Source organism: Hetaerina americana, unplaced genomic scaffold, assembly GCF_022747635.1.
Source record: "Hetaerina americana unplaced genomic scaffold, ioHetAmer1.1.p SCAF_1117, whole genome shotgun sequence".
Classification (NCBI taxonomy): domain Eukaryota; kingdom Metazoa; phylum Arthropoda; class Insecta; order Odonata; family Calopterygidae; genus Hetaerina; species Hetaerina americana.
The window spans coordinates 5,001-28,972 of record NW_027286201.1 but is presented as its reverse complement, the minus strand read 5'-3'; the positions used below and the strand labels follow the sequence as shown (position 1 = coordinate 28,972).

Sequence of the window (23,972 nt, the reverse complement as noted above, 5' to 3'; positions counted from 1 at the left end):
TTCAGGGTAAGAAGTTTTAGAGCAGTTTTTCTTTTCCTTTTCATCATCATCATCAGAATGGCTCTTTTTCAATCATACAGTCCCTAATCCCTCAAGATGCTTAGTGTATATAAATATGAAGACCCCTACTTGTGATATTTAAATTCACCATGCATGTTAGGTGTACGGCAAACCATAAATGGGACCTACCACCAATTCACCAATTTCATGTCCTGTAAACGGTGTGGAGAGGTCCATCGTGAACCTCATATAAGCAAAATTGTATAATTTTGGCAAATGTGTCCACGAGCTAAACAACAAATTTATTTGTAATTGTTAACTCAATTAATAAAAACTCGCAAATTAATTTCTGTCGTTATCATTAATTTTTTTTGTAGCTTGCTGATTCATACTCATATATTGTGAACTTTTTTTTGAGAATGACATTATTGATCTATTCATTTCTAGGCATTGAATAGCTTCCCGGCCCCCATGTTTAACACTGTAACTCGAAGCAGTACTAGTTCAGCATTGGAGGACTTGGATGGCAAGAAAAGAGAAGAAAGGAGAGAGGAAATGGCATTCAAGTGAGTGTGGCTCTCTCAGAAATTTGTTTGTCTCTGGTTCCATTATCCTGACTTGATTTTGAAGGTTACCTCATTTTGCAACCTGCCATGGCGATACGGTTGGTAATGGGTTTATGAGATGATTATGTAAAATAGGACACACACAGTCAGCCGTGCCCCCTCCTCTTGACCTTGAAGCAATCTTCAAGAAGTGTGATGAAGAAGCTGATTTTTATACTTAATGTAATTCACAGAATGGATACATCTGGATTACCATGTGACACTGGAAAGCATGCAAAATCTGGAATTGCCCTGGAAAATTAAATAAAATGTCCTGGAATTTTTGTAGTATAAGTGTGAAACATGATTTTGTTTTTTTTCAGCCAGTTAGTAGTTAGCCATATGTTATCACAAATCTTGCTCCCTTCCATATGTCTCATTCTACATATTTGAATTACCTGTTGCCATTTTTGAAACCAAACCTGAACAGGATCAAATAGTTTACCATTAGCAGTCAAAATTTTAATCTATGCATATATTTCTAGTTGTGCTGTGACTGTTTGATTCATATGCGTGTTTTGTCTCAATAATTTTGAACGCATAAGTTTTCCAAATTCTACGATCAAAGTTTTAAAAGTTATTAACGTTCATTTCTGAGCAAAAAGGGTCATGTCATCAGGAAATACGATGCACAGGATCCTTCTTCGTCCAATTGACACTCCTGTATCTTATCTCCAGCATGTCCTGGCCATGTCTTCAACATAAAGGTTGAAGAGGTTGAGCGAGAGGCAGCACCACTGCCTCACTCCCCTCCCAATATCAATTCAACCCGTCCTCTTTTCATCTATTCCAATACTCACCTCCAGGGTTAAGTAGGAAAAAAGAATAGCACAGATAATCTACTTTAGGAAAATTGAGTTTTCTCTATCATCAGTGCAAAAAGGTCAAAAAAATCTCTTAAGGAGTGGGAAGATTGAAAGAAATTACTGTGATTTTAGTTTATTTCATGTAGCTTGAAAGTTTGTACTGGAAAAATATATTTTTTTACCTGGACGTCTTGTTGTACCTCGAAAAAATATGAAAAAAACTTATATTAGATCCTAAATTTCTCCACACGTTGCCCTCATTGTATATCACCTAGTCGGAACTTTCACTCTTTGGTGACTGACAGTGATTTTCTTTGAATTTAAAGGAGGAGAAGTTTCCCGGCACGATCTGAACCAGAACCGGTGTGCATTGGTGGGAGCAGTAGCAGTAATAGTATAGCGTCAAGAGAGCGACCAATCAGGTTTGCCGTACGATCCCTTGGTTGGGTGGAAATAGCCGAGGAGGACCTTACTCCTGAACGCAGCAGTAAGGCTGTCAATAAGTGCATTGTGGATCTTTCCCTTGGACGCAATGATCTTCTTGATGTTGTCGGTCGTTGGGGAGATGTCAGTATAATGGTTCTTTATATATTTGTAGGATTAAGAAGTATGACTTTAGAAAACTGTAAATCTTTAAAATGAGGATGATAACGTCAAGTGTTTATTTAAATCTCGTGTCGGTGACGGGAATGAAAAACTCTTTCAATGAAGAGTTTTGGTGGTGATGTGTGCTTTTTGCTTGAATGAAAAAATGAAATTATCGTGTTTTACAAGCAGCATGCCGGGCAGAGTCAGTAATTATTTTAATAAAACTTCTTTAAGTAAATATAATGATGGATGCATTTATCTGAGTGGCCAAGCAACCAATAATTCATATGGAAAGTCATCTTATATGTTTTTCGTAGAAGCACTTAGCTCAAGATTTGGCTAATGAGTTCAAAAGTCGGATTAATTCATTTCTAAATATTTTCATTATTTGTTGTAATAGGGACTTGAATAAATAATGTGGCATGCAAGGTCATCACCAGTAGCTGTGATGCATGTGTGACTGAACGAAATTGTATTGATTAAATTTTTTTAAATTTATTTGACCAGTGAAACTCTATAAACATTTTAATGGATTCGCAAAGATAAGAACTTTCCATTTTCATGTTATAGAATGCATGTTATAGTGTACAAAATATTTGTTACTTTTTTCTAAATAATTGTATTCAATGATTTTTTTGTGTGTTTATTCCTAAAATTTAAAAGTAAAATCATTTCATTTCAGGGAAAAGATCTTTTCATGGACTTAGATGAGGGTGCTCTCAAGCTAATTGACCCAGAAAATTTAACTGTATTAAACACTCAACCAATACACACAATTCGTGTTTGGGGAGTTGGCAGGGATAATGGAAGGTAATGTTATCTGTCTGCTATATATAATTAAGATTTTAATGGTGAAAGTTATTTATAAAACTGTGTCAAGATAATATTATAGTTCAGTATGTAAAATTTGCAGTTTTACTTTAGCGTTGTCACATAATTACTCTCATTTTAAAATTATGCAGAGCTTGAAAGGGAAACTAACAGGTGTAGGCTTTCCTAGATTGAAAACAGTATTAGAATATTGAAACACCGTGTTTTAGGATAAAAGGTACTAAAAACATGCCCTCACTTAGAAACTTATAAGGAATACACACATCAATGATACTGTGATCATTTTTATTTGAACACTAAAAGAAATATAATTCATATCTAATTTCCCAAAATTATCTTCCTCTTATATTGATTGGTACAATATCATTTTTCATGCTTCTTTGCTGTTATGTGTGGCTAGAAATTCATTAAAAATTATCTGTCTGATAGGGTATTATATTATTTCATTAGTTAAATATGTTGTCTCCTTTGTTACATCAATGCTGTAGTCTTATGAAGTTACATTGCCAGTTGGAGTCTTCATTTAAAATTTTTCCCTACTGCAAACTCACTTGTCTGTAGTCAATGAAATCAATGGTGGTCTGGTGTTCGGCTGTGTTAAGCACAACTGTTTAAGACTGATCATATTCATTGACAGTTCAGAACATTACCAGAAAGGCCTTTGTATTTTTTTTTCATAAAACAGATTTATTTGAGAAGAATGAGTAGTGCAATTAAATGAACCCTTTCCTGCACATTGGGTTCATGATTTAATGGGCAATGGGGCATATTGTAAGGTGAGGCATCAATAAATCAGCATGAAATATATTCTTAAGGGAAATGTGAAAGAAAAAAAAGCAGGTGAGGGTTCATAAGAAAAGGGTGTGTGATAAAATGCAGTGCTTTGAACATAAAAGCATTCCTTGGGAATGAAAACTACTTAATGTGGATAAAATTTATTATATGATCTGCAAACTAACTCCAGTAATCAACCTGCAGGCTGGTTTGATGGATTAGGGTAGAGTTCACCTAATACTAAGGCCAATGAAAATTTAAAACAGTGTTTATTATTTGACACAAAAAGTTATTAGCTTAACTGAGTCATCCTCCCAGAAATAGTTTTTTTCAGCTAGGAAAGAAACCTTGACAATTCCTTATGCTTAATGAAATGTATCACCTTGAACACCCTGCTTCTTGAGTCTTGCTTGAAGAGAGAGAAATACCTGTAAAGGGTTTGATTGATGGTGGACTATTGATCTCAAAAGTTTATTTATCCAGTTTAAGAATGAGATTGATAATGTGGAGTTGATTGTAAAAATTTACTCAACTACCCCTGAGCATCATCATGCATCCCAAATCTGTGAACAAAAAGACTAATGTTTTTGATATAAATAATTACTATATTTTTTGTTAGGGGACATGTCATAAATTCATTTAAATCTTTGCAATTAAAAATTTTTGAAAAAAATACTAATAGAAACTGTTTAACTCACCCACGGAATATTATTTTATGAATTTGTGAGTGGCTTTTTCAAATACTCAGTGTATCCCATGAGTAAAAGTTCTCTAAACATTTTTTTGGATAGTCATATGCTAAAATATGTGGTGTATTTCAGCATTCACTATTATAAGAGGATCCATTTAAACTAATTGCTGCAGGAATCACCACATACTATAAGTGTATACTGACAGAAAGAAACATGTGGGCTGAAAATAGCTGATAACCAACATAGATATGTATATACAGGTATATATATATATATATATATATATATATATATATATATATATATATATATATATATATATATATATATATATATAAATAGTGGGTGGCGGTAGTCCAGTGGGTAGAGCGTTAGACTGCTGACCAGAGGGTCCCAGGTTCGATTCCCGGGTAAGGCACTCTGGGCACCTACAGCTCCACCCAAGCTATGTGATTTTTTGGGTATCAGATCTTCCTGGGAAACCATAACCGGCACAGGGAAAGGAACTGGCCCCCCTACCCTGATGTGTGAATTTCACACGCCGTATAAGGCTTAGTACTGGGTGAACTCTACCATCACCTTCCAAACAGACCTTCGGGTTGATTACTGTGTTTATGGTTCATATATATAGAAATATATATATATATATATATATATATATATATATATATATATATATATATATATATATATATATATATATATATATATATATATAAAGTGAATAACTACCAAAATAATTGAATTTCAAATAACATAGTATTGCCAATTATAAAATATTATTCCTCTCTAATTTCATGTTTCACTGAGACCACTTAAATATATGTGCATTCACTAAACCAGTGGATTCTTTAATAGATACCCTCTAATGGATATCAATTAAAATTTTAGGCAACTTTTACTCATTATTCATTTTAGTTTTTCACTGATCTTTAAAGTACAGGATTCTGTTTAAGATACTTATGAATGCAGATATATAAAATAATTGAATAAAATTGTGCTATTTATTGTATGTGTGAGTGCTGTTATTCAAGCCATTCTATATAGAAAGCTACTCATGAAATAAATTGTGAATTTACTCTCATTATTTCTGTCTGCGTAAAGATGACATTCTGCAAAGTTAAGACTTCTACAGTTGATTTCATCTTGTACATCTTTTGGTGTCTATAAAATATGTAACATCTTGGAGTAATTATCTTGGCAACACTGGTGGAGGGTGCTATAAAACTCATGAGAAAAATTATGCATTGTGAATTAGTTTTGTTTTAATCTAATACACCTTCCTAGTAGTACTTTGCATATAGTAAAATGTAAATCAGAGTTGTCATTACTCTGTATGTAGTATGTTTTATTGTAGATGGAATAGAAAATTTGATAGTTGCTTTTTTTTATGGTAATAGTAATAGAACTGTTAGAACTTAAATCCCTTGCTGTTCTGTAAGGATTTGAACAAACGAAAAGATTTTGTCTGTACTCAATTTGGCTAATTTAAATCTCTTCTCTCATCATTAATCCATGTGGTGGTGTGCCTGATAACTCCAGGGAGAGGTAAACACAGTTCTGCTTTATAAATTAGTAGTTATGCATTCTAGATAGCCTCGCTGAAATGCATTTTGGGACATGGCATGAGCATGTGGAGTGAATGACATAGTTTTCTTTTGTATTTGATTTGAATTGATGTGCCTTTTATTTTTAGGGATTTTATGTATGTGCCATTGAAATTATTTTATTGTACATGTGAGTTGACTTCTTTTTTTGCTTGGTGGATTTAGGGAAGCAATCGGCAGAATGGAGTGGTCATATTACCATATTTTCCCATGAATAAGGTGTGTGTATCAATACAAAAATTTTCAGATGATCGAAAAAATGACAATGTGCGTTATGTGATGAAAATTGAAAAAATCCAACCATAGATGTATTTTTACTCGCACACATCTGATATAAATGTATTTTTACGCAAACTTTTTTTCATTTTTATGCGTGTGTGTGTATATATATATATATATATATATATATATACATATATATAATTATATATATATATATATATATGTATATATATGGATATATATGTGTGTATATATATATATATATATATATATGTATTTACCGATGCATGGCATCTATACTAATTCATGATAACTACATAGTTCTGCATGTGTGTTATACATACGTAAGGTGCACGTTATCGATGGGAAAATACGGTAATTAATTTATTGGAGAATATGAAGTAATGAAGTCAGAAGACAAAGTAATTCATTCTGATTAAGTAGAATTACTAGAGTTCATTACTTGTAGTACTATAATCAAGGGCTAAAATAGGAGGGAATAGATTAAAGCAGTTCCTTATTTTAGCAGTAATTTATGCAATAAAATCATCTCAGTACATATGTAGGGCATCAAGAGAAAAGCAATCGATTGACAATTTTCAGTGACTAAGTTTGGAGACATGAAGAAAAGTTTAGTTAAGTCTTTGAAATGGAAGTATGATGGTGTATAGTTCCATTAATTTTTTTTCTTTAAGGAAAGAGCTTAGGTAGAGATTTTTGAGAAGGGAGTATGGAGAAAACAAGCTGAACAGTCGAAGGCAAATGAAAAAGTGTTAGATATGAAAGAGGAAGAGGATACGTGTGGTGGAAGTTTTCTAGTTAGATTGAATAAAGGCAGAGAAAGCAAACAGAGGAGATATTTGCCTGCCATGGGATGTTTGAAAGCTGTAATACATGGGCTGTTCTTGGGTGAGTATGGACAAAGGATGAAAATATTCTGTATTTCGTATGCCATGATGGGCGATAGAAGATGATGCCAAGAGCTTAAGAAGGTAGTAATGTTCAGCAAACTAATTGAAGTTGGCAGGAAGTGGTTTAGAAATGAATGACCATAGGTGATAGCATTTAGATTTGGCCCGAAATGGACTTGTGTCGAGTAAAATTGCCCATGTTGATGATATCTTGGATTGGATCGCTCAGATAAGACCAGCAACATTTTCATTCTCTTATGTTTTAATGATATTCTTAATATAGCGGCTGCAATTTTTGCTCATTGATATTCTATTAGGCTTAGGTGAGTTTTCTGTGCTGGCTACTGCCCTCATCATATGTATTGTCTTAGTTCCTCATTTAAATGGTATTTGAGAGCTGGAATTCCTATTTACTCTTCCCTTCCTTTATCTCCTTTCATTAATGTTATTATGTGCAAGTAATTGTATTTTTTAGGAGTGTCATTAAATTAAAATTATCAAATTGATTATCAGGTGTGTCAGCTGCATCAAACTCATAATGATTCAATTAGAGACAATTGCATTGAGATTGCATTGAAATTTATTTTGTCATGATTTCAAACTACCTAATCTTGTATTTTTATTTGTGGAACTTTTTGTCACATCAAGAAAATTAGCAAATAGCGGTCTGAGTTAAACTTTGCGTTGATGGTATGGTCATTTTTACCTTACAAAAATGTACAGAACCATTTTATAATCTTCCATGAATGAAGTTCCAAGTCTCCTTTTGAAAAGTTTTGGCCCATGTTTTCATTTTAATTCCTTCAACTTGCATTTCCGGCTTTCACTACTAATGTCAATACTAACTTGTTCCATCATTTAATTCCCATCACCGATTCTCCAGTCTCCTGTAAGGTGCTCAATTCTTAAGTAAATACAAAAGTAGAGTCTTATTCCATGAGTATAAGCCCTTATTAGAACGCTTGCATATGTAATCATAAGAATGGAATTTATATCAAAAGTTAAGGCGTTTTTTTTTAGCTAATACTAATCCCAATTTTATATCTTGAAATACAGTACTATTAACACTTTAAACTCAAGAATCTGGACATCTCTGCAACTTTACAAATGACTTTAAATTACAGACTCAACTCGACAATAACATGTTTACTGTTTTGCTGGATACAGCATTCGTCAGAAAACTGTACAGACTCAATTTTACAGGATATGCAATCAGAAATTTGCAGCATTTAGTAGAATTTTAAAATATCTCAGATGAAGTGTAGTCTTATGGAAATGAGAAAATTGTTTTTTTTTATTGTCATTGCAAGAAGCACTAATTCAATGTTTTTGTGATCATAAAAATCGCATTGAATCCCAGCCGTTCCCACGAAATAAATTTCATAATATGTTGCTTATTCATGGGATAATTACCCTACTTACAACTCATTCTAACATATCATGAATGAAACTAAAATTTGGCAGGCCAAATTATGTTTTCTTCGAAATTCTTGCTACCAACAATGTCATAAGAATCATATATTTCACAATATCTCAAAAAGTAAAAGGATTTGAAAGAAATATAAAACCAATTAATTCAACTGGACACAGCAGGATGTTTGTTTATCAACGAGGTAGCTCATATTTCAATTAGGGGAAATATGGCTTTTAAATTGTAATTATCTTTGTGTTCCACTGGAATTCATCCTCATATATTTTTCGGGTTCACTGTATTGATTTATTTCTTTTCCCCTTCAAGATTTTATGTACTTTGCCAAGTGAAATATCTTCCTGTTGATGCACACAGGGGTTGGATGTGAAATTTTGGAATTCAGGGAAGTAATCAATGCAGTGAAATGAAAAAAATGTTGTATGATGCAGAAAAATCTAGTGGAAAACAAAAATATAAAGAAGGAATCATCCTGATTGCAAACATAGTTATCATCATAATTAAATAAATACCACAAAACATTTATTGTTTTATTAATTAGAATTAAAATTTTGGAAGCAACTCAATGGTAGAGATTCTTCTTGAATAAAAGATTTGCCCAAGAGTTAGGATTGGAACTTTAAAATTAGTGCACGATGAAACAGACTAAAATCCATTTACAATCGTAAACATGCTTGCTAAAAAAAACAAATGTCTGAGGGATTTTTTTTTCAAGTGCTTCACTTGACTGATTATATCTCTTGCAAATCTCTCGGATATTTGGGATGCAGTTCCAGAATGCACCCTCTTGAAATAATTAAGATTAGAGTGAATTAGTGAGATGTCACCTTACCTCGTAGCCTTATAGAAACTGCCATCCTTCCTTGGATTTAAATAAAATATTATTATGTTTATAAAAATGAAATGTCCCCTATGCTGGGGAAATTGAAAGTGTCAAGAGATGAACTTTTGGTGACATAATTCATCTGAAAATGGCACGTCTAACGTAGTTATCATGCAATTTTTGAATTTATCATGGTATTGCATATTTTGTGAAAAAATGTCAGTCTGCTTGTATTTAACTGACTAAATTGAGGAATGAAATGAATCTTAGATCATAATTAATTTTATTGAACAGGTATGCAGTTGGATTACTTTAATAATGTACATATTGGTTTTTATTTAATTATTATTGAGTAATATCTGTTGCTGGAGCACGTTTATGCATGGGTATATATGCATTAGTGTGATGTACGTTAAAATTCATTGGGAGGGGAAATGTTATTAGTAATGCCATGTATTGCACCAATATTTCTCCTGTATATCATATGATGTGCCTTGTATGTATTCGTTTACCATCAGACATATGCTTTTCATAAGGGTACATTTTCTTAAAATTCCAAATTTTAAAAAATTATTATTTTTTTGTTGCATAAAATTGAACTGCATTTCTTTTCTCAAATATAATTTTGAAATTTCATATATTTTTTAAAAATTTTAGTCGGAAATGTGTCACAATTAAGAATTGAGACTAATTTAAAAAATATGGTGGTGTGCATAATTTAATGATTTATTTTATCGTGAGTACGTACTTAAAATGTGCCATATTTTGACTTTAAATAACTGTTTTATTCTCTTTGATCATTATTGAATGTCATAATGCCTCAATGTGAATCATACTTCCTACAATATCAGGAAAACTTCCTTATTAGAGGTACTGCGACTGCTATTACAAAATTGTAATTCTATCTTTGCCTTAATTGATTCCATGAGAAGTAAATAATAGAAATGTAATTCTTAACATAATATTAATTCAGATATCAAAGTCTCATTATGAAAATATTGATTGCTAATCTATGAATTTTTATTCCTATTTATGTATATATTGGACCTACTCCTATGACTATACTTTCATGCATTCATCTATGTATGTACAATAAAATTTCCTTATTTTGATCCCAGTTAATTCAAAGTATCATATAATTCTATGCTTACCGCAATCCCCAATCAAACTCATAGACCTTTGCATCATTTTCATCAATATTTATATGCTGTGAAATCCAAAGCCATTATCTGACTCATAAAAATATCATTCATTTTGAAAATTTTTGAAATTGCATACTGTTTTTACCTAATGCAAATGCATGTTATACTCATATGTTATGAAGACATTGCATTCCTGGTATTAATTTCCCAAAAAACACACTCCATATTTCCTGAAAAAAATCACTTCTTTTCGCTGCTCTGGCTGTCAGCATTGAATAATATCAGATGAAATACAAAGCATTCAACGAGTAGACTAGTGTCTTGCAGAAAAGTTTACTTGATGCTCTCTTATTGAAGTGAATGTGGATGAAGGATATAATATAAATATCATCTGCTTTTGCTCCATTCAATGAGTTGGCTTAAGCCAGTGTGCAGAACTTCACAGTTTACAGATTCATCCTCACTGATGGACTTTCATATTCATATTTTTGTAACCAATTCTCACAACAGCAAATGTCTTTGTTGCCTTCCTAAATTTTGCCACGTAAGTTTCACCTACTGTTTCAATGAACAAATAAAATGGTTTTATAATTTCAATGGCCCAATATGAAACTGGAAGATATTTTTTTTAGCTTGTTCATATCAAGTCCTTGATATTCCAAAGTTCAATATTTTTTCACTCCTTTTGTTTTTTAGAAATAATGAAGTTTTATTGTACATACATACAATGAGTTTCATTAGTGTCTTTAAGTTATCTCAAAAGTGTCTAGTGTATTTAAACCAACTAATTCCATCAATTCCCATATTTGTCGGTTGGTGTTTTAATTTTGAATTTGGCATGTTATATTTTTTTCAAAAGAAAAACATTTGAGTGTAAATTATTGCTGTTTGTCTGATGTGTCCTGTCTGCCATCTCACTTCAAATTCAGCTTTAATTTGTGCATGATCAAGATTGTAATGGTGGAATTACTTGTTTAACTCTAAGCTCCCTTAAGTGGGATTTTTTGCAATGCAGAGTTAATGAATGTATGAATAAAGTGTGTCATTTATTTTTCAGGGATTTCGCATACGTGGCCAGGGATAGGACAACACGTAAGCACATGTGCCATGTGTTCAGGTGCGACATTCCAGCGAGGACAATTGCAAACACACTGAGAGACATTTGCAAAAAGATAATGATAGAGCGAAGTCTCCAGCAAAGTTTGGCCAAACCTATTGACAGTTAGTATTGCTTTTGTTCTAAGAGGCTAATTTTTCATTTTATTTCCTTATGATGTAAGGTTTGTTTGGAAATAATGAGACTCATGGGATCTATATGGTGCGGGGGCTATCGTACTGGCTTCCCACTGAGAGTGCCTGGGTTCAAATCCAGGCGGTGTTGAGTATTTTTCAGTGGATTCTCAATCCCTACTTGAGGTGCTTTGTGGAGGGCACTTTGAGTGAGTACGCCGTCCGTTGGATGGGACGTTATGCTGTGGACCCCTTGGCGCCCTTCATAAAGAGTAGGCTAATGCCGACGCCGGGTTTCTCTCATTCCTTCATCCTTTCCTGTCTGTCCCTAATGGCACAAATGACCTAAGCTGTCAGTCGCCTCCCCTAAATACTACTATGGGACTAATTCTGCAAAAAAACCATTTTATTGACGATAACTTTGCCCATGCTCTCGAGAAAAAAATAGCATCCTTAAGCATCAATACACTGGTTTAAGTTCTTGAGCAAGTTTTCTTGGCATTGACACAATGTCTTGATCTGAGATCTCTTTCAAAGAAATCTCTCATCAAGATCCAAAATGATATCCTTTCAGGCTGGATTTGAGCCAGTGAAGCTTAAAGAAATCTGATGGGGTCAAGTTGATGTTATAGGGGAGATGGGATAGCATTATTGTATTGTTCATCGCCATAACTCCCTCAGCAATGAGTAGCTCAGTATGTTGTCATGATACAGAATCCAAATGTGTATTCCGTCAGCAGATTCACACAATACTTTACCTCAAGTGTTCTGGTTCAGTAAACTCTTGATTATCCATGTTAATGAATGCATGAAGAAGCAGGGAGAATCTTAAAACAGAGATAACCGAAATAGATGGAAAATATGGTAATTATATAAAAAAATATATATGGTAACTAGCCCATTTCATCCCATGTGATTAATTAGCATTTTTAGCAATAAAAAGAACAATTAATTTCAATTTTTCAGAGATTTTTATGAAGGGAAGAATCATAGTTTCACAAGATCACAGATCTATTATCAAGTGAATATGAGCAGAACATATTTTCCTCAGAAAACTAAACCAACCATGTAGCTTGGTAAAACAAACGGCTGGTGAAAAACGGATATTGGCAAAGGAATGCCAGTTAAAGATTAAAATTCATTATGTGATACAGATTAAAATAATGCCGCATAGATTGTGAATGACTTATTTGTTGCATAGTAAAACTATGCATTTGCCTGTCTTAAAGGAAAATATGGAATTCTTAGAGCTATTGAATGCGACCAAAACGATAATGAAAAAATTCAGATGGTAAAACAAAATGATCAAATCAAACCATTGAATACCATTGACAACTTTTTATTTTTTTAAATTTAAAACTAGGTGTTTAAAACTTGTGTATTCTTTTAAAAAAAAGGCAATCAAATTTTTGAAGTGTTTAATCATCTTTTAGATTGTAATTTTATTGCAATTTCAAAGTAGTGGGAAGAGAATAGCATGATTTATCCACAAAATGGATAATTTGCTCACAGATGATCAATAGTTTACTGTATTTACTGGTGAAATTCTGTATTTACTGTCTATCTGAGTGGTGAAACCAAATCCTTGTGAACAATTCCATTTGAGTTGTAAAAGATAATGAGAAAGGATTTCATCTCCACCCTCCATCCAACAAAAAGTACTCCCTTTCTTTTCTGGACAAACCATTTATAATGCTGATTAAGTTGTTTAAAGCTGAAAACTTGTCTAAATGGTCTGATCAAGCAGTTACGTATTTAAATTGATTTCATTATTGTATTTTGAATGATTGAATGAATCTATGTTTGGCATTTATTACATTCATTACCTGTTTTGAATGCCAGTAGGGGGTGCCGGTGTTGGAGGCAGATCTGGGCTTGCAACTCGTCCCACAAATTTGCCCACAGAGCACCGTCGGTTCCATCATAGAAATGGCCAAACTCTCGTCAGTAAGTATGAAGCTTCTCCTTGTGTTTTACCCATTACACTCCTGAAACTTGTTTATGTATGGAAGAATGTTTCATTTGCATTTTAGTTCTTCTTTTGTGATTGACATACCATTTGTTGATGAAAAAAACTTCATTAATTTAAGGAAATACCAGAAAAGCAATTACCATAATTTTTGTAATTACCATAGCATAGGAACTAGCAACATATTTTTCTCCTGAAGTTTTAATGGTATAAAGTCTTTCACTACGTTACAGCATCATAAAGTATGAATAATAATAATTATAATCTTTATTTTCATCTAAGGATTGTGGTACTTAGATCCAGTATAGGATACATCGTATGTAGTAATCATATTTACATATTATTCACTTTAGAAAAAGCGATGAATGATTAGACAAATAATTTTTTAATGCAATTTGATGTTCAGCAGCACTTGACGTGCTTTACTGGATATTAGACTTGCATTTAATCAATGTAGAATCGTTTGGGAAGTAGTCTTTCTGTTTTTAGGAAAACTAAAGCAATTAAGTGCAGCACTTTTAGGTCAAACATTCAGATCAGAAAGTTTTTCAGTTAGTAGGCTGTTGGCAATAAGATTAACTGACGCATACTGACCTTTTCTGTTCAAAGTTTCAACTGAAGTATCGCTTAAAAATTTTGTAGATAGATAATGCCTTACAGAATCTGCTGTGGTGTCAGCATACAATGTCCAGATGTGCATATCCTATTATCATGATGTCATATAACAGTGAAAATCCCGATACCAATAAAAACTCTATGGAAGATTACATTGTTCCTTGCTATCCTAATGTCTACGTACACCTTCCATGGAGTGAACGCTAAAACCATAAAGTTTATCTTTTGCAACTGTTAAGCAGATCATGTATGTATAACATATGTACATATACGTGTACATATAACTGATACATCTGATAGATAGATAGATAGATTTTATTTGCCATAGAACCATACATAATTGTATGGGCTTCTCTAAGATTTAATTGCATTTATGGGTGCATTAACATATATACAAATTCATAGGAATAATAATGTACATGAAATCAATGAGTATTAAAGATAAAAAAAAACAGAATTCCCTGTTACCTGCATCTGTATAAAAAAACACTCATTTAGTGTGTACTGGAATAAGTGTTAATGGGGAAATGTGTTATATTAGGATTGAAATATTTGAAAAACTCTGTTTGGGTCCCCTTTTTGCTATATCTTTAGTGTGTGCTTGACCTGAGAGCTGATCTCTATGGATAAAACCACTTTTTTCAGCACTTGAGAAAATCTTAAAAACTTGCAAAGAATTTAAACATAATCTCCCTAATGTATCGGAGTGAAATAAATGAAAATGAAGTAGTCGTTTGCATGGTAGCAAAAGAAACCATACTATCCATAGTAGCAAAAGAAACAATTATCATTGAGGCCGAATTTACCTTTCAGTTTTGATTCATTCAGTGACTGTTAATAGCATGAATTATAGAGTTGGAGACCAAGCATAATTGTTCTAATCGCTACTTGTTTTAATTGTCTATAGGAAAGATATAGACATCTGTTGTTTTTTTATTCAGCAATAGGAACATTTATTATAATATAATCATTTATTAGTATATACATTTATCATTCTATTTTCAGAGATTAGACAAAAACTAAAAGATATGGTCTCTCTAAAGAAGACATCTATTATAATAATTATTTTTTGAGACATTTACACAGTGGCTATTGAACAGTGTTCCAAAGCAAAGGAAAAGTCCTTTTGAGGGATTTTCATGTGATTTCAATTTTTTTTTAATTGTGATAAAGTACTTAGAAGGGAAACTTTATTCGAAAACAACAGCAGTTGTATTCAGGATACTTAGAGAAGAAACCGAACAATGCCTGTTGGCATTTTGAGTCCATACTTCTGTATGCTCGATCCCTACTTGAGGTGCTTTGTGGAGGGCACTTTGAGTGAGTACGCCGTCCGTCGGATGGGACGTTAAACTGCGGACCCCTTGGCGCCTTTCGTAAAGAGTAGGCTAATGCCGACGCCGGGTTTCTCTCCACCCTTCATCCTTTCCTATCCATCCCCTATGGCGCAAATGACCTCAGCTGTCGGTCGCCTCCCCTCAAAACTACTACTACTTCTGTATGTATTAATTAGTTCAAGGATTTTTATTGAGTAAAATAGTTCAGCAATACAATAGTTTTCCACATCCCTGCCTGTGATTTAAATGACTTTAATGTCTTTAAAATTATGGCTAATAAATTAACTGACATCTTCTCAGAGTTATAATCATTGGTTATGAGTTCGTATTTTGAATCTCTCTCCTATTTTATGTTGGTTTAGATAATAAATAATTTTTATATTATTTTCATTTTTCCAGCTGCTCAGTCATTCCCTACGCCCATGGAAGAGCCCAAGAAGGTTCTTAGGGCACAGTACTTGGGACAGACTCAAGTATCATCTGCCACAGGGATGGATGTGCTAAATGATGCCATTGACCTAATGAAAGAGACTCTTCCTTCACCTGACCTTTGGCGTCATGTCAATGTAGCTGTTGCTCCTTCTATGATCTCAATCTTAGACCCATCGGTAAGTCTATGGTAATAGTTTTGTCGTTTTAACTTTCAGAAGAGGTAGTACTTGTCAGTAATGGAATATTTACATAGGCACGTTGAAAAGGTATGGAAAGAAGTCACAGAATATTAGATCAGCGCAATGATAGGAGAAAATTAAATTCGGATGGGAAAAGATTATATCTGAAGTTAAAGGACTCATCACAAACTGAAACACATTTTGTTGCAAAACAGTGAAAATAATTTTATTTTGGATTTAGTTTGAAATATGAATACTTTTATCATATTCCCTGGCCTGTTAAATACACTGTGATTTTTTAAGTCGGAATTAACAGAAAATACTTAGATCGGACTGAAAAGATCAAAGTAGGTCCAGAAATATATGGCTGCGTAGATTTTCGCGGCGGTGGCTTGAAGAATTCTGCATGTCCGGGTTTTCACCGCGTTGTTGTTTGAAGCCGACAACAGTTTCGCCGAAGTTTCATCCGGCGTCTTCAGGTCGAAGATGAGGGACTCAGATTCGGCGAAACTGTTGTCGGCTTCAAACAACAACGCGGTGAAAACCCGGACATGCAGAATTCTTCGTAGGTCCAGAAAGTTAGTTCCAATTAATTAATAATTAATTTAAAAAAATTGAGCACAGACACATGAAAGCTATTTGTTGCAAAAAAAACTGCAAATTTTTCTGCATAGCTCTTACTAATTTGAAGCCACTTGTCATAGCATGGTACAAGTTTTTGTGTGCCTTCTTCATAAAACATTGCTGCCTGTGTTGTCAGCTATGCGGTATTATGTTCTTTAAATTCTTCATTGATGTTTTTTTTACCGCCAAGCAACGTTTTCAGGTGCTAATAGAGATGGAAGTTGCTAGGGGGCAAGGTCAGAGCTTTACAGAGGGCGATCAAACTGGCTCGAGACAAAGTTCTGTAAGAGTTGTCATGTCATGTCAAGTTTTCCTGGTGACAAAGTGTGCCTCCATTCCATTGATTGTCATTTCGATTCAAGGGTTTCATAAGTGACCCAAGTCTCAAACCCAGTTGCTATCTTGCTTAGAAAATCATCACCATCTTGGTTGTAACATATGAAAAAGTTAAGTGCACTGCCCTGATGCTGTTTCTTGTATTGTTCTGTTTGGCAGCCAGCAAGCACACAGTTTTAGAAAATTCAATTTTTCATAAACTATAATTTCATGAAGAATTGATCTTGAAATTCGTGAATATGTCGTATAAAGGTCAGATATTATAAACGTACAGTTTTCCTTCGTGACTTCTTCAACTGTGCGAGCCAATTAATCTTCAACCAAATATTGATGCCCAATATGTTCGCCATTGTGCACCTGATCACATCCTTAAATGAACTGTCGCAACTATCTCCTTGTCATTGAATCACTAATTACATTCTCTCTGTAAACCTCGCAAATATGTTGACGAATCTTCATTGGTTTAGTGTTCTTTGCACTCAGGAAACAAATCACATTTAATCTCATTAGCAGTGGGATTTTCCATTAAATTTGCCATTCTAACGAAGCATTATAAAGCGTAAACAACAAACAGCGATCTCAAAATGGCATCATCTTCTTCTCCTTGAATTAAGAGCAACTGTCGCACATGCATCAAACTATGATTGCAGTGTTGCCACAGCAAGAAATACAAGCGTATTTTATTTTCTGGGCATTCTTTGTATTTGAATGTTAATATTTTATACAAAGAAAATGGTATTGTTGCAATAAAAAAAAACCTAGCAGCTATATCAATGTTCATGCACTGCAGAATCGCAGAAATCTGTCATCACTGCCGCTAAAATCATATATGTAGTTATTTTCACTGGAGATGTCACCTTCCTCGTACATAATGTCATCTTCACTTCCATCTAGTGTAGTGCTAATTCCACACTTTTCAAATTACGTGATGATAGTCTCAATTCATGACTTCAAGTTTAAGTTCAATGTTGTATGATAATCTTCTCTGTTTAGATCCCTTGAGATTTTTCCAATTTTAACTCTTCATGCAACGCTTAGTGTCATTGTGTAAAAGCAGATATGCACTCTAAATATTACACATTGAACGACACTCTCTTACTACTGAAGGTTTAGTGCCTGTAGACTCCCAATTTTATTGTGATCATTATGATGTGTTAGCAGAGGGGTAACATTCCCAATAGCCCAATAGGTATAAGTTTCACAGCAGCATCACATGTGTGATGAAACTAAACAGAGTGCATCATATACAGGTGTGATTAATTTTAGAATTTAATTAGGTAGTACTGTCTAGGACATATTAAAACTCTGTTGCTTACTACTGGTTCAAAGCAGTGTCAGTATCAAAATGTGTTATAAAGATAGCCATTGTCTTTGCCTGATGTGAGAAAAAATATATTATTTATATAAATAATACTAAATTCCAAGAAGCTGCGGAAGATGCCACAGCAGTAACTTTTCAATGTAGTCATCCACTAATGCGCATTAAAGCCAGATTTTTTCTTCAGAGTTTAAGAGGACGCCTTGATAGCTTAACTGGCTAAAGCACTCTACCGAACATCGAGAGATCCAGGTTCAAATCCTGGTCAAGGTGGATGATATTTATGCTTAGACAATCGCATTGTAATACATAATAATGAGTATTTTTCCTGGAAAATCAGCTAGCACCTTATAGGATGAAGTTATACTATGTGTCCTTCCTTGCAATTACTTAAGCAATTACTTAACTCTGTGGAATCGTCTAAATATTTCCTGATAATCTTATTGATCAGATGTCCAAATTTTTATTTAGGGGACATGTTCCTCATCCCATTGTCCATTCCAGAGTGGAATTTTATATTGTACTACTTATGAATGTTGAAAAAATGAACCATTTGTACTCAAATGACGAAGCCATCAAAATACTCTATAGGTTGACAGGAAATACTCCAATTTTCATGATACTTCCGCATGTTAGCTAATGAATTAGTATACCAGTCAGTCCCACCTATTTAACATGGTTAATTATTAGTATCTCTTTAGGTTGAAAAGCAAAATTGCAGCATCACTGTTTTTTGAAAGTTGAGGTAAAATATGGATTTATTGAAGGCAGTGAAGTTTATTGAGAGGAAAACATCTCATTTTTAATATCAGTGATTAATTTGAGGATTAACCCCTATTTTAAATGATCGTTTATATTTTAGCATAGCATTATCGTATGATAGTATTTGTTATCACCTTCTGTATGGAATTATAAAAGTTGACCACATAAATATTTTTTTTGCAGGACGATAATAAACTCATAGCAGAATGCCGAGTGCGGTACCTCTCATTCTTAGGCATTGGCCGTAATGTTAAGCAGTGTGGTTTCATAATGCACACAGCACAGGACCTCTTCATTGCTCACATATTTCACTGTGAGCCTTCCTCAGGTGCTCTGTGCAAAACAGTTGAAGCTGCCTGCAAGGTAAGTTGAATTAGATTTTAAAAGAAATTCAAAAGAGTAATTTTTAGTTGATATTGCAATGCAAAAGCTTTTGAATTGAAGTTTGTTCTTGAGCTATGGTGTCTTATTTTCATGAAATGTGTATTTTGGGTTATTTCATGGAGTGTGGAATCATTGTTCCTGGAGTTGGATATTTGGGACCGGAGGAGGGACTTCTTTTGCTCATTGTTCATGTGCTGATGGGGTTCAGGGTTCTCAAAGAACTGAATTTTCATCCCAGTCCTACCTTTGTTTATCCCCAAGCAAAGAATTACTTAATTTCTTAATTTAGAATGTATTTTAAATTAAATATCTAATGTTATTCCAATGTCTTCATGATGTTAATGAATGGATCTTTGAGAAAAGCATTTTTATATTATATAATTTTGTACATATTTGCAAAGTATATATACGTTTACAATTCCTAAAAATCTGCCTACTAAAGGTAAAATCTGTTCATGAATAAATTTTGTATGGATAAATAGTCAATATCAATATCATTCTTAGTAATTAAATGAAGAATACAAAGTATTTTTCCACTGTTCTTTATTTTGGCACTACTAGTGTCAACGCTTAGGCATCACCATCGGGTACAAATTACTCAAGTTGCTATCCATTTATATACCATTCTTGTGAGGGAAGGGGTGGGTGAGAGAGGGGAATGGGGGGGGGAAGGAGAGGAGAGGGGAAAGAGGAGAGGTCATGATCGGCAGTGATGGGAATGAGGGGACGGCCGTTAAGCACCAGGGAAGGCAATTAGTGGGGTTCACAGTGGGGAGGGGGGGAGGGAAGGTCAATCAGGTCTTTCCGTGAAGGAAAGGAATGCTTCCAGGATTTGGGAGAGGTATTCAAATAATAAATCGTTGACCTAATGAACCTTTTTCAAATTCCCTCTGATTTCCAGCTATTCCCACTCGTCCAATCTCCTTCCTTTGTCCATTTTGTGTTTCAGGTCATTATTCACGGAAAGACCCAACTCCCCACCCCACTGCAAACCCCACGCACGAGAAAGGAAGTATGCAGAGTTGAATTGTAATTAATTATTGAATAGGATATTATGATGTTAAGAGTTTTCTAGGGAAGACTTAGAAGCATTGCAGTCTATCCTGAATGTTATCAATATAAATATTACGTATATAATATGGAACCTTGCTTAGCAAGCACCTTACGCAATGAGTAATGCAAATAATGAGCAAATATATTAGTCCCAAAAATGACTTGCTTAACGAGTTTCTTTTCGCATAACAAGTGATGAGGAGAGGAGAATTTATCTCAATTATTGCACGCCTGCTACTTCAGTTGGTGTTCATCACTCGTTCCATTAGCATTTTAGTGTCACTAGTGATCGCACATATTTCCAAACTTGTGTTCAGCCCTATTATTAGTGATACTTTTATACTAAGTGTAATAATATTTTGTGCATAGTTTTAAAATTGACCCCGAAGAAAAATCGGTGAGAAAAAAACCATAAGAGAATAAAAATAACAGTAGAAATAAAAAGTAAACGAATTGAAAATCATGAACAAGGTGTGAGTACGGCCTATCTGTTGCACATATAAAGAATCAGTTGACATCAATGATTGGCCTTTTCTTCAAGGACATGGATAAGACTAAAAAAGATAAATGCTTTAAATAGAGTGTTAAGAGTATCTATGCAACGGTTAATTATTCTCAATGATGTTAAGAGGTTGCTTCTCAAATACATAAACAAAAAGCAATGGGGGATTGGGATGGTGCGGTGGCTATCATACTGGCCTCCCACTCAGACGACCGGGGCTTAAATTCTGGTGGCGTTGAATATTTTTCAGTGGTATCTCGATCCCTATTTGAGGTGCTTTGTGGAGGGCACCTTGAGAGTGAGTACCCTGCCCGTCAGGTGGGACGTTAAATATATATATTTATTTATTTAATATAAAAATATATGTGTATATATATATATATATATATGTGTGTGTGTGTGTGTGTGTATATGTGTTTGTATATATATATATATATATATATATATATATATATATATGTGTGTGTGTGTGTGTGTATATTTTTTTTTTTTTTTTAAAGTAATCTACCGGTTAAGGTAGGTTTTTGGACTGACACAACTACCAAACAAACATTTTACTACTCCCAACAAAACACAAAATCAATCATCCTACTCTATATCAGGTCCCTCTTCATCTCTGAGTACTTCCTTCCTCCCTTCATCCCGTCCAACAACCCTATCCTGTTCCTTCCCTTTCCTCTTTTGCCCAACATTCTACCCTCTATCACAGTCTTCAACATCCCACTGCCGGTCAACACCCCCTTCATCCACTTTTCCTGCCTCCATAGGATTGCTCCCAACAAACCCCTCTCTTCGCCCACCATACCAAGTACTTCCTCATTTGTTTTCTTCTCTGTCCATTTCACCTTCTCCATTCTTCTCCACACCCACATTTCAAAAGCCTCCAATCTACGTCTATCCTCCTGCTTCAATGACCACGTTTCCGCTCCGTACATAGCTACGCTCCATATCAAAGTTTTTACGAGTCTTTTCTTAACATCCTTACTCAAAGTCCCTGTCATCAACTCCCTCCTCCTTGTGAAAGCCTCTTTGCCTAGCGCAATTCTTCTCCTTACGTCCCTACTACTTTGACCGTGTTGGTCCAAAACACTACCGAGATACGTAAACTGTTCTACCTGCTCTAGCTTTTGCCCTCCTATTTTAATGTTAAGCTTGGCCTTTTTCTTTCTAGAAAATCGCATAACCTTTGTTTTATTAATATTGATTCTCATCCCATACCTGTCGCACTGAATTTCCAATTCACTAAGCAATGCTTGCAGCCCCTTGGCTGACTGACAAACTAAAGCTTGGTCATCAGCAAACCTAACTGATTTTACGAATTCCCCGCCCACTTTCATTCCTACCTCGAGTTCTTCCCATGCCTCTTTGATCATTTCTTCTGCGTACAGGTTGAACAGCAACGGTGATAATGGGCAACCCTGCCTTACACCCCTTCCTAACACTGCCCATCCTGACTCCCCGTTTCCCACCCTCACCTGAGCAGTCTGAGACATGTACAGGTTGCGGATTAGCCTCCTTTCCCTCCAATCTATTCCTATTTTCTGCAATATACTCATTAGTTTTTCCCAATTTACTCTATCAAACGCTTTTTCGAAATCTACGAAACAGGCAAATACCTCCTGGTTGTGTTCTATATTCCTCTCGATTAATAATCTCATTACTGCAATGGCATCACGCGTACCTCTCCCCTTCCTAAACCCAAACTGATCATCCCCTAAGTAATCATTTGCCCTACTCTCTATCCTTTTGTTTATGATCCTGAGAACAACCTTAGCTGCGTGGGATATCAAACTAATTGTCCTATAGTCCTCACATGACGTGGCCTTTACCTTTTTCGGAATAGGAACTAAAACTGATCTCACAAAGTCTTCCGGCCAGATTCCCTCCTCATAAATACTACGGATCAGCCCATATAGCCTCTTCCTCCCACATTTTCCCAAGCATTTCAAAAGTTCCACGGGAATGATATCTACCCCCACGGCCTTATTTAGTTTCATCTCCCTTAATGCCCTTTCTATCTCATTGTCTAGTATGCCTGGACCTAAGCTATCTTCCTCTACGTCATGTTCCTTTTCAATGTCTAACTTTGTTGGTCTAAGCTCTTTACTATACAGGTCTTCTACATATTCCTTCCATCTCTCTTGGATCTTTCCTGCGTCAACTATTACCTTACCGGCCTTATCTCTAACTGCTATCGTTGATCTCCCTTTCTTACTTCCCGATAACGATTTAACTATGCTGTAAAGCGCACCGATTTCCCCCTTCCTCAGCAGACTTTCCATATTCTCGCACTGCGTCTTCCACCATGCTTCCTTTGCTTTATTTGTTGCCCGCCTCAATTTATTGTTCAATTCTTTGTACTTCATTTTGCCTAATTCTGTATTTATATTCTTCCATTTTCGCCGCTCATCCATTTTTGTAATCATCTCATCCGTGATCCATGGTTTACGAGTCCTTTTAGCGTTAACGGTTCCAATAGTGTCTTTTGCCGCTTTAGACAACCCTTTTTTGATACATTCCCATTTTTCTTCAATAGTACTTAGCTCTTTACCGTCCTCCATGATTTTCTCTACCGCCTGTTTGTATTCCTTTCTTTTCAACCCATTTAATGCTTCTACATTCCATTTTCTAACTCGCCGCCCCTGCCTTATCTTTTTAAAACGTACGCTACATTTCATAACAACTAAATTGTGGTCTGAGTCCGCATCCGCTCCCGGGAAGCTGTGGGAATTTATCACACTGTTCCTAAACCTGTGTCTAACCAGGATATAATCTAGCTGATATCTTCCCGAGTCACCTGG

General features: G+C 34.6%; 1 protein-coding gene across 2 annotated transcripts in view; it reads left to right on the top strand.

Annotated features, from left to right (window-relative positions):
• LOC139701288 (protein Fe65 homolog) overlaps positions 1 to 23,972 on the top strand; it is a 30,811-nt gene that overhangs the window by 4,642 nt on the left and 2,197 nt on the right. Inside the window, exons 3-9 of one of the 2 annotated variants that reach the window (XM_071599767.1) lie at positions 448 to 566; positions 1,738 to 1,978; positions 2,682 to 2,809; positions 11,488 to 11,651; positions 13,506 to 13,607; positions 15,981 to 16,189; positions 19,416 to 19,595. In XM_071599767.1, coding sequence (XP_071455868.1) covers positions 448 to 566; positions 1,738 to 1,978; positions 2,682 to 2,809; positions 11,488 to 11,651; positions 13,506 to 13,607; positions 15,981 to 16,189; positions 19,416 to 19,595 — 1,143 coding nt within the window. Of the gene's footprint in view, positions 1 to 447; positions 567 to 1,737; positions 1,979 to 2,681; positions 2,810 to 11,487; positions 11,652 to 13,502; positions 13,608 to 15,980; positions 16,190 to 19,415; positions 19,596 to 23,972 lie in introns of both variants that reach the window. The other variant, XM_071599766.1, reaches the window with a different exon arrangement.